The 15,046-nt window shown below is 39.0% G+C and overlaps 1 protein-coding gene across 1 annotated transcript in view; it reads left to right on the forward strand.

Annotated features, from left to right (window-relative positions):
• The window catches only part of CEP128 (centrosomal protein 128), a 452,428-nt gene that overhangs the window by 401,309 nt on the left and 36,073 nt on the right, over nucleotides 1-15,046 (forward strand). Inside the window, exon 21 of the mRNA XM_061156507.1 lies at nucleotides 13,152-13,229. Within this exon, the coding sequence (XP_061012490.1) occupies nucleotides 13,152-13,229 (78 nt within the window). The remainder of the gene's footprint in view (nucleotides 1-13,151; nucleotides 13,230-15,046) is intronic.

Genomic DNA, 15,046 nt, shown 5'->3' on the forward strand with positions numbered 1-15,046 from the left:
ATAAATGTTGTGAAGTCCTGCCTAATTTCCAGATTATTGCATGTTTTCTAAGTTTTTACAACATACTTTAAATGTCCAAAGTCATGTGGTTTTGCCTACTTTGTTTTCTGGCCTTTTTTTTTTTTTTTTTGATGTTTTTTTGTTTTGTTTTGTTTTGTTTTTTTAATGTGTCTAGTAAAGGTTGCAGAACTCATTCATTTTAGTTGAGTCTGTTAAAAAAGAAGTGAGGGGAAGGAGCCCAAGTTCAAAATTTCAAATTGTTTTGGCAGGACCAACTCCTTTTCATACTAACCACCAGGCCACAAAGCTTCATTGTTGTCCAGTTGAATGAATGCATGGCTTTCATTGGTAAAAAAGAAAAAAAAAAAAAACTTTCTAGCAATTGAAGTTTCAGGAAAACAATTGTTTGTGGCAAATGTCAGATAAATTTGCTCATCAAATAATATTATCAGCTGTTTTATGCCCCCTGGCTTTCATGGACCATCTTAGTCAGCTCAGGTTTGAAAATTCAGAAACTAAAAGAATTTATTTAAAAATGTATACTTCTGTTCACATATACTGTCTCTCCTCTCTTGCCCTTCTTCTGTTCAGCCATTCAGGCCATACCCTCCCAGAGTGTCTCAAACATACTTAGAATTCACCTTTAACATTACTGGTTTAGGTGAGCTGTCTGCCAAAATGTATTGCTATCACTTCAAATTATTGGTACTTTAAACTAGTGTGGCCTGGCAGTTGGGTCTCCTTAAGAGAGAGTTCTGTTGAATTTTCGATAGTTTTAAAATATTCTAGATAGTCTCTGCTTCTGTCTGCTTTGGCAGCGGTTGGCCAGGGAAATGCTTTGTACAAGATCCAAAAGAGTATTTCCAAAAGAGTATTTCTAAGTGTTCAGAAAAGGATTAATTATGAAAGCAAACTTTAAAAGTATAGGCAGAGTTGATCTCAGTTACTTTTGAATTAAGTCACAAAGCCACAATGATAAAAATAAAATACTTTGCCTGATTTCTATTTAGATCTGATCTGCCTGTCACCAGAAACTCATCCATATAGGAGGATTAACTGTTCACATGCGCTTTCAACATCTAAGTGCTGTGTGGGGACTAATGGAAAATGATTAATTTGTTATGTCATTCTTTTTTAGAACACCGGGTTAGGGGAGTGGGGGACACATCTCTTTGAAAGAAAATAACCCTTTACTTTGAGAACAGAGAAGATTAATTATGTTCACCTCACTAAGGAGCTTTTAAGTAAATTAGCCGGGACCCTACCTCAGCCAGAACAATTATCATCCCTTATCAGTGTTCCCTATCAGAACCGTCTGCTCTGTGTTAAATATGGAAGAAGCGGTTGTGATTGCCTGCCTTAGCATGTGTTGAGGCCTTGGGGTGAGGACTTGGTAACAGGTCAGGGAAATGATTAGCTTTTCTCAGAATCTGCCTGGCATTCAGGGTCATCATGGCTTCCTGAGACAAACCCTGTCAGCTCATTCAGGGGAGATAGGTTGCTGTTGACATCCTACATTTCCTTATTAAGATCTTACTAGGTCCACAGAAGATTTTATTCTCATCTTCTCTTTAACTGTCTGGACCGTTTAACTCAACTTTAATGCCCATCATTTTTCTTCTTCTTTTAAAAATTTTGAGTGTGTAAAAATAGTCTCTGTCCTTCACAAAGTCAGATTTTAAGTTGTATTTTTTAAAAGTGTGCTATAAATACATTTCCATTTATAAGTGATGAATGAGTCTGTATTGATCTTTGTGCTGAGATTCCCCTCCCCCCCATAAAACTAAAATCTGTTGTGTACAATAGCAAATGTGCAGCACTGGAAATATAGGGAAGAATATTTGTTGTTGTGCATTTGCTAAGTCATGTACAACTCTTTGCGACCCCATGAACTGCAGTACATCAGGCTTCCCTGTCCCTCACCATCTCCTGGAGTTTACTCAAACTCATGTCCATTGAGTCAGTGATACCATCCAACCGTCTCATCCTCTGTCGTCCCCTTCTCCTCCCGCCTTCAATCTTTCCCAGCATCAGGGTCTTTTCCAGTGAGTCAGTTCTTCACATCAGGTGGCCAAAGTATCAGAGCTTCAGCTTCAGCATGAGTCCTTCTAGTGAATATTCACGGTGATTTCCTTTAGGATCGACTGGTTTGATCTCCTTGCAGTCCAAGGGACTCTCAAGAGAAGAATATAAGCCTTTAAGAAATTTGCTGTCTACTGAAAAGGACAAATAAACACTCAGGAAAGAATTGGACACGTGATAGGAGGCACGTATGTGCATAGGAAGCACTGAGGATAAGCACCTAACCCACACGTTAGAGGAGATGTCCACAGAATAATAACTGGTATTATCATTGTAACAATAACTAGTGTTTTTTTTAATTGAAATATAATTGCTTCACAATGTTGCATTAGCCTCCGCTGTCCCCTGAGGTGAATCAGTCTGTGTACATATAGCCCTTCCCTCTTGGACCTTCCTCTCCCACATCCACCCCCGCCCCACCCATCTGGGTCATCAGAGAGCTCCCTGAGTGCTTACTATTGATGCTGACACTTTGGCCAATACTTGGTATCCAATACTTCAGCCACCTGATGGGAAGAGCTGACTTGTTTGAAAAGACCCTGATGGTGGGAAAGATTGAAGGCGGGAGGAGAAGGGGACGGCAGAGGATGAGACGGTTGGATGGCATCACCAGCTCAATGGACATGAGTTTGAGCAAACTCCGGGAGCTGGTGATGGACAGGGAGGCCTGGTGTGCTGCGGTCCATGGGGTCACAAAGAGTCGGACACGACTGAGCGAGTGAACTGAACTGAGCTGACTGATGCTGAAAGCGCGGCCTCTCTGCACCAGTGCCAGATCAAATCTCAGACATGGAGTTTCGGGTGAAGTAGAAAAAGATAGCTTTATTGTTTTGCCAGGCAAAAGGGGACATAGCAGGTTCATGCCCCCCCCCCCCCAAATCTATATGTCTCTGCCTGGGAGCATTTGATGAGGGCTTTTATAACAGTACTTCAGGGGTGGAATAGCTGACAGGATTAAGGGTGTGCAGGGAAGGTCGTGGAAGCCGGAGTGTTGCTGACAAGAAGTGCAGGAGACAAAGAGCTTCTCTGCCCAGGACCCCACCTCCCCATACTCCCACCCACGGTGTCACTAGCACCTCTCCCCATTCCAAGTACTTGGCATGTGTTAATATATCTGACCCTTAAAATAGTTCTGCACTGTGAGGGTTCTTATTATACCTGTTTATAGATGAAGAAATGGTTCCAGTGCACGTGGGTCAGGAACTTGGTGACCAGTAAGAAATAAACCAGGGTTTCAACTCAGACTGCTCGAGAACCGTGCTTTTAACTGCCATGCTAGAGAAGGTGACCAAGCCAAGTCTTGCAGAAGGAGAACCCGTGACCTGACTTCAGCAGTGTGTAGAGAATATTCCAGACAGATTTGAGCCTTCCTTTTGTCAACTGGAAAAAGCAAAAACAGAGCACACAACCCCAAAGTTGAGAATTATGTTTTCTTTGGTGATCTTACTGAGGACTATATAACCAGAATATAGGCCCCCCAGCTCTGAGGAAGCCAGGATATTGACATATAGAAGTTTTTGTTGAAAAAAAATGTAAGTCGAACATCAAAAGATTGCTACTAATCTCACACACACACACACACATACACACACACCCACCCACCCAGACATCTCAAGTTAATTATTTTAGTGATTTTCTATGTGTGGGAAGAGGCATGAGTGTGGGTTCATTGAAGTTATTCCTTAGACATGTGTCTTAGCTATCTAGGGCCAGTATCCTGTTTATCTTCATCCTGAATTCCCCTCAGGGCACTCCATTAGAGCTGGTTGCAGTGGCTGAAGGCAGGTTGCACTTGTTATTTACCAGAATGGCAGGTGACGTTTTTTGTCTACAATGTGCAAAGTCATGATCACACAGAAACTTTGACAGATGGAAAAATATAGGATTACATTTATGGTAATAGAACCCGAAGCTAATTAGCAGATTGAGATGAGGGAAAAACTGTAAAATCTTTTTTCTGTTTTAATTTTTTTTCTTTTCTTTTAGTTACGACAGTTACAAAATGAAAAAAGAAAAAAAGCAAATTCTTTGCCTGCTTTTGGTAGTATCCTCAAAATACAAAATAACAAATATGTGGAATGATAATTTGATGGGGCAAACCTAAGAACACAAAGATATCTTTCTTCCTGTTTTCCTCATGCAGTCGTTACCTTTGCTTTCTGCCACAGAGGAATGAAGGTTTTTCCACCCCACAGATATTCCTAGGGAAACAGTAATCCCTATATGGTTTTCTCCTTATTTCACTTTCTCTTTATATAAAACCATTCTTCACACTCTTTCCAACAGTTTAAGCTCCCCACCTACAATGGGAAGAAGGGAAAGCAATAGCAGACTAAATCTAGAGCTAGAAAAGTTCTTAGAGATTGTTAGATCCCACTTTCCCATTTTCTTCACTTGAAAACTGAGGCCCACGGGTTAAACGATTTTCCTAGGTTCATACAACCGATCGTGGAAAACCTGAGATAGAGCTTTGTTTCTCCTCATTGCTCATCAGTGATCTTTTCCACTGTGCTGGTTGTCCTCAAGGAGAAGGCTACTGCAGATAAAAATATTCTAGTTAACTAAATAACCCAGCATTATAACAGAAACCATTTTGTGAACCTAGGACATCTTCAGAAGTTTATGGTCAGAGCGCATGTTTCTGAGATGTAAGAGTGGTTGGGGTAAATCAAGAGCCTTTGGTATGGCCTTCTGGGGATTCATCAGTACATTCTCCTAGTAAATTTCTCAGGAAGCTCCACCCACATTGCACCCCTGAGGGGGGTCTGAGAGTGTCCACTGCTCAGCAGGTCCCTGACCTGGGGAGTGAGGTGCCTCACCCCCTTCTCACGATGCTCCCAGACTCCACCTGTTCTTCCCTTGCTCAGAGCCGAAGGGCCCACAGCCTGCAGACAGCATCAGAGATTCTGTTTGGAGCATGTTACCCCCTCTGCTTGGAGAAAGAAATGGCAACCCATTCCAGCATTCTTGCCTGGAGAATCCCATGGACAGAAGAGCCTGGAGGGCTACAGTTCATGGGGTCTCAAAGAGTCAGACACGGCTGAGTAACTAACACCACACACCCCTCTGCTCAAAACCCTCAGAAGACCTTCTATCTCATTCAGGATTAAATGGAAAGACTTCACTGTAGCCTCGTAGACTCTAAGATCTTGCCACAGGCTTGTTTGGCCTCATTTTAGACTGTCACTCAGTTCACCTATAGAACAGTGTCCCCTATAGACTAGCCTTTAGTAAATGCTTGCAGCTGGAATAGATAGATATAACCCTTCCCTTCATTGCATAAGAGGCATTAATCCCTTCAAATACAAATGCCTTCTGAATACCTTTCTGTGGAAACTCTGGGTGAGTTACTGGGGCAACAGTGGGGAACAAGGCATCCTCCACCTGTGATGCTAACTGCCCAGTGTCAATACAAACCTTGCTTAGGTAACCACACAAACAGGTGTAACGTTAGTACTCAGAGGGGTGCTGCAAAGGAAAGGCTCATGACGTACCAGAGAGCTTGTTTGACAGAATCACTGAAGGCATGGGCACCTTCCCTGAGCAGGGGATGAGAGATAATACAAGTTAACCTGTTCACTTAAGATTTATACTCTTCATTACTAAATAATGTAAATTTTGCATTAAATATATTCAAGTGGAGTAATGACATGCATGCTGAAGGCTTTAGGGTAAAGGGTAATAATGTGCACAATTTACTCCATAATGTGCAAAAAATAAATTGGGTTAATGGATAGGTGTTGGGAAGGATAGATGGATTAATATGTGATAAGGCAAATATAACAAAGTATTAATAGTAGAATCTAGGTGATCGGTATTTGGGTGATCTCTGTAAATTTCTTTCAGATTTCCTATGTGCTTGAAAATGCTCATATTGTTGGGGGGAAAACTATTAAACAGATAAGGAGACCGAAGGGAACATTCCCCCACCCCAGCGAGGGCACAGTATGTACAAATGTCACTTATGTGCCGCTACACTTCCATTACTTTTATGTTTTGGATGATGTCTGTAGAACAGTAAATGTCTTTCTAAATATTGAATGTAGTTTTAATTAATTAAATTTGCCTTGTTTCTGCTTTGTACTCTGTTGACTGATTTTATTAGCTGTAATATTAGATTGTCACTGACCTCCTTTTCTCCATTTGAGAATGCTGCAGCTGACAGTACTTCACAGAATCACTTTTTTTTTGTTTGTTTAATACTTGCTATTTAGAAAGTCCTTGACAGTTTTCAATGCATTTTCACATTCATGCTTCCTCAGTAATCACAGTTACCCTCTGAGTGTGGGATAATAGAGACCATCATTGTGTATGATGCAAATAAAAGATTGAACCTTATTGCAAATAAAAGATTGAAGCTTAGAAGGGCCGAGGAGGAATTCTCTGGTGGTCCCATGGTTAGGGCTCCAAGCTTTAGTGAAACCCCCAATGATGTGGGTTTGATCCCTGGTGGGGGAACTAAGATTCCCAAGGTGCACGGCATGGCAAAAAAAAAAAAAAAAAATCAACTAAAAAATAAGGGTGGGGGAAAGTGATACTCCCCAGACCACAAAATACAGGTAATGTTGTTGGAGCTGTGCCGCTTCACAAATAAGGTAGACTGACTTCTGATTCAGCATCCCTTCCACCTCACCACTGTTCCCCATGGGTGTCTAATTTTGAAATATCTGTTAAAGTGAAGCCGAATCCGGCCTCTGTACCCAGGCACCAAATTAAATCTTAGATACACAGTTTTGGGTGAAGTAGAAAAGAAGAGCTTTATTGCTTTGCCCGGCACAGAAAAGTCACAGCGGGCTAATGCCCTCAAAGCTGTGTGTCCCAAATTGGAGCTATAGTGAGAAGTTTTACAGTAATGATGCAAAGAGGACATGGTCAACTCATGGACATTCTTCTGATTGGTTGGTGGTGAGGTAGGTGGGAGTCAGCATCATCAACCTTCTGGTTCCCAGTGGTGTTTTGGTTTTTTGTTTTTTTTTTTTTTTTTACTTCCATGTCTTAGCATCCCCTTCCTTCCCTAATTAGCAACTGTTTGAACCTACTCCTTAGAACTCTGAGAAGGTCATAGTAGTTTGGTAGTTTAAGTCGCTAAGTCGTGTCCAACTCTTGCAACCCGATGGACTGCAGCCCTCCAGGCTTCTCTGTCCTTGGGATTTTCCAGGCAAAAATACCAGAGTGGGTTTGCTATTTATTTCTCCAGGGGGTCTTCCAGACTCAAGAATTGAACCCAGGTCTCCTGCATCGCAAGAGGTCCCTGCATTGCAGACGGATTCTTTACTGACCGAGCTACAAGGGAAACCTCATAGAGACTGAATAAAGCCTATCTTCTGTAATCAAGAAATGGGGTGACTCCAAGACTTTCAGGAGTCCCACAGGGTCCCGCTTGGTGTCAAAAGTACACAATCTAGAAATAAAGGACTCCTCCGATATTCCAAGGAATCCACACAACTTTGAGCATTGGGGCTCTTTGAGGGACGTATATCTGCAAAATGACTTTACCAGCCTATTTTCTGCTACTTTTTCGCTTGGTTCCAACAAGTGTCCTACAGTTTGGATGAAGAGGACTCTCTGAAGCGGATACAGCTCTGCTGGGTTGAGTCCCCGCAAGTGAAAAAGGCAGACGATCTCTTCTCTTCCTGATCTGTCTTCCTCTCCTTCCAATTTGTCTCCTCAGGTCCTGTTACCATCTTTCAGCCATTTGTCAAGAAAAGTTTTGCAGTGGACCTCTTTCCAAATGAAACTGAATTGCATTTTTGAACCCCAATAAACTGCTTCATAACCTCTTTTACTTAATATCTGTATAGTGCCAGAAGTGCACACACAGTGTTAAAGTAAAAATATAGATACTATATCCTTTATCATCTGAACTTCAAAACCTATTGTGATTTCAATAGCCCTATAAGAAAATGGTGGTTGTTTTATGTTAATAAGAAAATAGACACATAGAGTTTTACAAAGAAAAGTGTATTTGCTAAAATATACCTATTAAATCTGTTTTGTAAGCTTTGTCTGCGGGAGACAGGAATCTTAAGAATTGCAGTGAAGCTCCTTTCTAGTTCCTAATAACTGCTACTTATGTTGTCACGCTGTATTATGCTGAATTACGCTGAAGTCTGAAGCAGAGGAACGCCTAAAGAAAAATATTCTGTGCACCAGTATGAACTGTTGAGCTCCATAGCAGTTTGGTGTGTGTTGAAGGTTTTGGAATAGTACAATTGCCCGCTGATTCATGGCCCTTTCCACCAGATATCTAAACATGCCTATAGGTGCAAAAGCCGGAAGACCTAACAGACAGGATTTCTGAATTTCACTGTTGTTTCTACCACTGGATCTTACCCTTGGTCTAGAGAAAATAAATGAAACAGCAGACTTTTGCTTCTAGGTTTTTAATGTAGAGGCCAGGATTCAGTAGGTTGATTAGAACATGGTAACTCTGCCTTTGTCTTCAGGAGGCCAGCATTTATTAAAACATCTCTTGTGGGCAGCTTGTGTGTTATGCTAGTGTTAAATGTTACGAAAAAGAAAAGGAAATGTTAGTATCATAAAACTCAATCTCATACCTAATGTCCTTTAATCAACAGAAAGAATGTCCTGACCCCTGTGTGTGTATGTATTGGATGCGTGGTCTTAAGCACAGACGCTTCAGAACTGGCAAAATGAAATTCTTCCTGGGTTCAAGTTTGCCAAGGACATATCTTCAAAATTCTAGCTGCTAAGAGTTGATGGCTAGCAAGGGATTAGGAATTTACATAAAGCACATACTGTTACAGCCTCGGGTTGCTCTCCTTTTCTATTGGTGATTTACTGTGAAAATAGACTACTTGGGTTTACATACCAATTTTGCCACCATGTGAGTGACTGTAGGGTTATTTGCACTTTACTCCTTGGTTGCCTCATCTGCAAAATGGGGATAACATTAGTATCTACATTATATGATGGTATGAGGATTAAGAATTGTATTCAAGATTGAATTACATTTGTATAGTTCAGTCATAGAATTAGGTATAATTGATCATTTGCTTCCTAGGCCAGTGGAAGTCCAGCTTCTTAAGCCTCTGAGATAAACCACATACTATATTCCTTGTGTTGTATTGATCTTTACGAAATGGAGTCTTAGATGTGAATTTCTGTTTGTTTTCAAACTTGATATGAAATTTAGTATCTTGTAACATTTGCAAAAGAGAAATAATCTTTAAACCCCTCTGTGAATGTCTGATTTAGTTTTTCTGGGAAATTGGTTTCAGGAAGCTAAAGACAGGTTCAGCACCTGTCACTCGCTAGCGCCGTTATTAAAACGTGAGCAGTTTCCTTAATCCTACCGGAGAAGGCTTATCTGTGCCCTTTAAAGCATTCAACTATGTAAGGCAGAAATAATTAACCAACTTAAAAGGTAAAAAGTTTCCCTGACTCTCCATGAGGTGTTTTGCCCTAAGAGCGAGCACGGTATCTCTAAAATCCAACAAACCCTCTTTAGACTTCCCATCTGCTATCTCTTCTTGTCTCTCTAGCACAGTTAGATTTTGGGGGAAAGTGAACTTGAAATGCCATGTAATGTGACAAGACCCTAATCACAGCATCCCAGCCAACCTCACATTAAAAAACAAAACAAAAAATAGAGTTCGGACGTAAATGTGCATACTCTTAAGTCTGTATTTGAAAGCAGTAGGTTTAAGTACACTTACATGCCTAGAGAGAGAAGGACAAAAAATAAATGTACTCCCCCAACGCCACTGAGTCATAAAATTATGAGACCTGAGATGTCTGCAGACCTGGTCTCACTATCCTCATTACTTCATATCTTATTGTTGCAGATGCCTTAAAAATCTCAGCATCTGTACATGTAATGTCCTTAAAATAAATGCAGTTAGCTTTTTTCTTTGTTTAATTCTTACATCTCTTGCATATGCATATTCTCCCTTCAGTAAATTAAAAGTTCCTGTAGAACAGAAAGTGTGCTGTCTACATCTTACGAATTTTTCTGTTACCTAGTAATACATTTGGCGTTAATCGATTGACTAGAATATAAGGATATAGAGAAAGACATGTGTACCAGAAAATATTTCTGATATTGAACGAGATATTGCAAAACAACCCATAAATGGAATCTAAAATAATCACAACTGAAAAAGATGAAGAGAAAGTATGAAGATGTTAACTGAGACACAGGAGGTTGGGGAGGGAAGTAGAAAAATAACTGTACGTAAGAAGGAGCCAAGCAATTTTTTTAAGATTGAAGGTTTACTCAGAAAAAAGTCACCATTTGAATAAGTACCCCCAAACATAATCAAATAGTCAAAATAAACTAGTATGTGTAAACATGCAACAAAAAAAACCTTCTTCATGCATCACTTGGTTGATTGAAAATTCTAAGCAAAAATATTTATATAACCTACTGGTTTTACAGTAGGGAAAAGATTATTTGCTTATTTTAAAATCACAATGAGTTTAACATATTAATATTTAACCCAAGTTTAGAGGGTGACCTTTAAATGAGAAAAATTATGAGATGAAAAAATGAAAATGAAGTTTTTAAACAACAAGTTGTACTGAGGCTATTGTTTATGAAGAAGAGTTTATCCAGTGCATAAAATTCTGCTTTAAAATCACCATGGCATTGATTTGTATTTTATTATTCAAGGACCAGTATAATTCTTGAGGAAAGCTATAATTTTACTATTTAAATGAATGTAGCATATATGGTGGCTAAAACTACTACTTCTCCTAAATCTACAGATGAGGGGCTATGCTAAGAAACATGTCATTTTTTTTTTAATTGAAATATAGTTCATTAGCAATGCTGTGTTAATTTCTACTGTACAACATACTGTGACTCAGCTATAAATGTATATATAGTCTTTTTTATATTTTTTCTATTATGATTTATCTCAGGATATTGAAGATATCCTGTGCTGTCCAGTAGGACCTTGTTGTTTATGAATTCTATATGTAATAGTTTGCATCTACTAACTTCAGACTTAACAGTCCATCCCTTCCCACACTCCTCCCCTGGCAAGCACAAGTCTGTTCTCTATTGTCTGTGAGTCTAAGAAACATGTCGTTTTGATGAATCTGTCCCACACATGAAAACATTAAATGAAGCCATTTAAAATGCATGGCAGTTTAAGTTGAGCACGTGCTGCAAAAAGACTAACAATAGTGCAAGTTAAGGGGGAGGAACGAAATACTTAAGTCCTTTAGGTGGAACTTGGAAAGGAAGTTTAAGTAGAACTTGAAAAGTTATGAAAGTGACAAAACAGCATTTACAACTTAACAATTTCGAAAAAGTGGAAGTAAGGATGTTTCCACTCTTCTCTCAAAAATCACATTAGAGAAATGCAAATATGAAGAAACAGAAGCAGTGGTTTACACATTGATAACTAGAAGACATCTACAACTCCAAGTCAAAGAAGATAGGGCAAAATGGCTCATAACAATAAAGAGGGTAAAATGACTTAGCATGCCTGTCAAGGGGAGAGCTTTGGAAGGCGAATTTTATTCAGCCTGTAAAATTTCAGAAAGATTTTTGAGCTGGTGGTACTTTTTTATTGCAGAAGGAAAGAGTGGAAATAAGGACATTGGAAGTGTCTTCAAGGAAGAGTTAGAACCTCCAAACTGTCTCCATCTGTACCTCTCCACACACCTTGCAGGAAGCCATAAGGTTATACTCTGGAGAAGCTCTGAATCAGAAGTGAAGGCAGGGAACAGCATCAGAGACAGGGACACGAAGAGGAAGTAAAAGAGAACCCCAGTTCCTAACCCTGTCTAGTTCCCAAAAGAAATGAACTCCCCCTGAGAAAAAAGCCCTCATGTACATATAATATGGAGCCTCCTCCCAGTTAAAAAAAAAAAAAAAAAAAGCCATCTGACCACGTGGTTAGCCTACAGTTTGATTATATAAGTCTCAGGTATTTTTGCAATAAATTCTGTGCTATGCATTGGTAACTAACAAACCATGAAATCTTACAGCTTAACACTGTGCAAGTTGCTTTTTCATTCCCATTACGTTCCAATACAGTGAGCGGCTCTCTGGCTTGTAGTTCTGCCCTCTGGAACACGTGGTCTCCAGGGTCCTCATGGCAGGATCTAGGGTGGAAGAGGGAGCATATAGACTCAACCCTCTCGGTCCAGAAGGAACACTTGTCACCTCCACTCACAGCGTGGTGCAGATCCATTCATGTGGGAGACGTGGAGGAACACTCGGAACATTGGGTGGTCACTAACTTCTCAACAGCTCTGTGAGAAATCTGTATGCAGGGTCTTGCAGGCCCCTTCCTTCCTGTGCCACAGCCGTGGGGTTTGCTTTTAATTTCACTGAATATTTGCAATTCGTTTTGAATGTAAAAGCTATCTATGTGCCTGCCCTGTGATAGGAGTTAGAATACAGAGGTGTGTATGGTCTCTGGTCTCAAGGTTATTCTACATTTGACCTCTTAATTCAATATTGGCTTTGAAATAAGTTTCAGGTCATTCCCTCTTAGTGCTTATATTGGTATGTATAAATCAGTGACTAGCTAATCAAAGACTGTAAAAGTTATTGATTTGTAATCAACAGGACCTTTTGTCCCTGTTGCAAAATATTTAATTTCGGATATTGCTTCCAAGTCTTTTGAGAACTGCACTTTTCCTTTTTAACTCAAATAGTTGTTGAGAGCTCTTTTCTTCTTTACAATGGCAACATGTAAGGATCTCTAATGTGCTCTGTAGATAAGTAAATGCAAATTTATCTGTTTCTCATTATTACCTTGTGATTTACTTCTGATGTGCACTGAAGCAGGTTTGTGAATTAATATGAAATTCTCTATAGAAAGTTTCATAGCTTATCAATTGAAAGCAGTTATCTAGGAAGAGCTTTGTATCTGAGGCAGTTTGCAAATGCATCTCATACACTTCTTTAAAACTTTTATTTTCTGATTTGAAAACATACGTTTATCTTAGAAAAACTATTTCTTCTTGGTTGACTCTCTCAATCTACAGCTTGAACTGCTTATACCCGTGGTACAACTGATTTTTAGTAGTTGGATTCTGAGAGTATTGATCAATTTTTTATAATGTTTGCTTGCCTTGTTTTCTAGAGTACCCGAGTGGCTTTGGACCATCTGGAGTCTGTGCCTGAGAAGCTGAGCCTGCTAGAAGATTTCAAAGGCTTCCGAGTGAGAAAGCGTTGGCTTGTCCCTTTCAGTATTGTTATCTGAGTGAGAACAAGTGACATCTTCCTGATGTGCAAAGAAAATTGTAGGGAGGGAGGAAAAACCAAAGAGCTTGGAGACTCTTAGCTCTCAATCTTATCTGAGTTTATTGACATTTGTGAAGCCAGGATTGAAAATAGTGGAATTTATATATTAGCACAATAAAGGAAAATAGAGACTTTTACCCTATTACCAGAAGCTCATTTGGCCCCCTAAAGCTTTAATTATAATTTAGAAAAACCTGAGAATTAAAATTATATCACAGTGCATTGGTGATATATAACTTTTTGATGAACAGTTTTCATTTGTGAATTATCTTCTTTTATTAAATCATTAAATTTCCAGAGTATTGTTTGTCTTAGAGATACAGTAGTACACAGGTTATCCCTATATGATAATATATGAGTTCAAATCCACATAGAATTTTAGATTTTGTATCAAATGCTATTTATTGATAGAACTCTAACCCTAAAGGATTTCATTATGAAGCCAGTTAGTTACGTATGTGGATTTACCTACTACAGTTTTTTTTTTAAGTTGCTCATAGAGGAGAGAGGCAAAGCAAATAACCCTCCCACCCAGTCATGCCAAACAAGGTGCAGCTCAGATAGCATCTTCACGTGTCCCCTTAGGGATACATGTGTAGTGGACAGTTTTAATGATCTGTGGTTTTTTTACCCTGTATGAACAAACAAAGGTGAGAGAGTCTCTTTCTGAAAAACATTTAACCATTCATTTCACATTGGCTTTAAAATATTGCTTATATTTAGGTTCTGCTTAACGCTAACATATTTGAGAATATAGTGAGTAAGAAATATAAGGCAGATCATGCCATATTGATTTCTTGGAGATATTAATGCGATTCATCTTTCAAGGTCTACACTATTTTAAAATTTCACTGTGTATTTTGCTAGTTCAGTAACTGAACATTTTTGAGTGGGATCTAAGGTTGAGCTGACACTTGGGGAAATCTTGAATATCACGTATAGAATAAAACCAAGCATTTCTAGTATACTTTATTAAAGTTTCAATTCTTTTTCATGATTTGATTTTATATTTGCAGTCTAAATCTCAGTCCCTATCAAAGAATTATGAAAAATGTACAAGAAGATATAATTTCTGTTCACCCTTATATGACCCAGTGTGGAAAGGAGACAATATGTTACACCCATGTCCTTTCCACTTTTTTCTCTTTAGATAATAGAACTTATCAAAGTGAATGAAGGGCAGGCAAGAGAGAAGGTTTTAGAAACAGGTGGCATTTGTCACCTGAGAAACTGATGCCTGTCTTTACCAGTATAAAAATGTAAAATGTAATCTCCGGTAACAGCTCATTTTTCCTCAGTGGTCTACATTAAACAGAATGTTCACAAGTACAATGTAAAAGTTGTTCCCTACTATTGCCAAATTTCTTTATTGTTTTTCATCATATGGGCTATTAATTATCTACAAAGCTAGCTTATGTGTATGCACACTCACATAGGAAGATGCCTCTGTGGTGAGATTTTTAGAGACAGAATGTTTTTCAAAATTTAGAATTGTACTTTTAGTCATTCAAATGGAAATGTCTACCTTTAAAATGGAAAGAAATTCAATAGCAAGAATTAACACACTATATATGGCAGGCAAAAGCTAAGCATTTTATATTTCTTCAAATCCTCAGACACATTATAGATTGGCATTATTTTCCCTCATTTTACTACTCAGGAAACTGAAGCTTAGAGTGTGTAGATTATATAAAACTATGATATAATTCTGCATATTTATAGGAAAGCCCATCT

The sequence above is a fragment of the Dama dama genome, chromosome 12 (assembly GCF_033118175.1).
Source record: "Dama dama isolate Ldn47 chromosome 12, ASM3311817v1, whole genome shotgun sequence".
In the NCBI taxonomy this organism is placed as follows: Eukaryota; Metazoa; Chordata; class Mammalia; order Artiodactyla; family Cervidae; genus Dama; species Dama dama.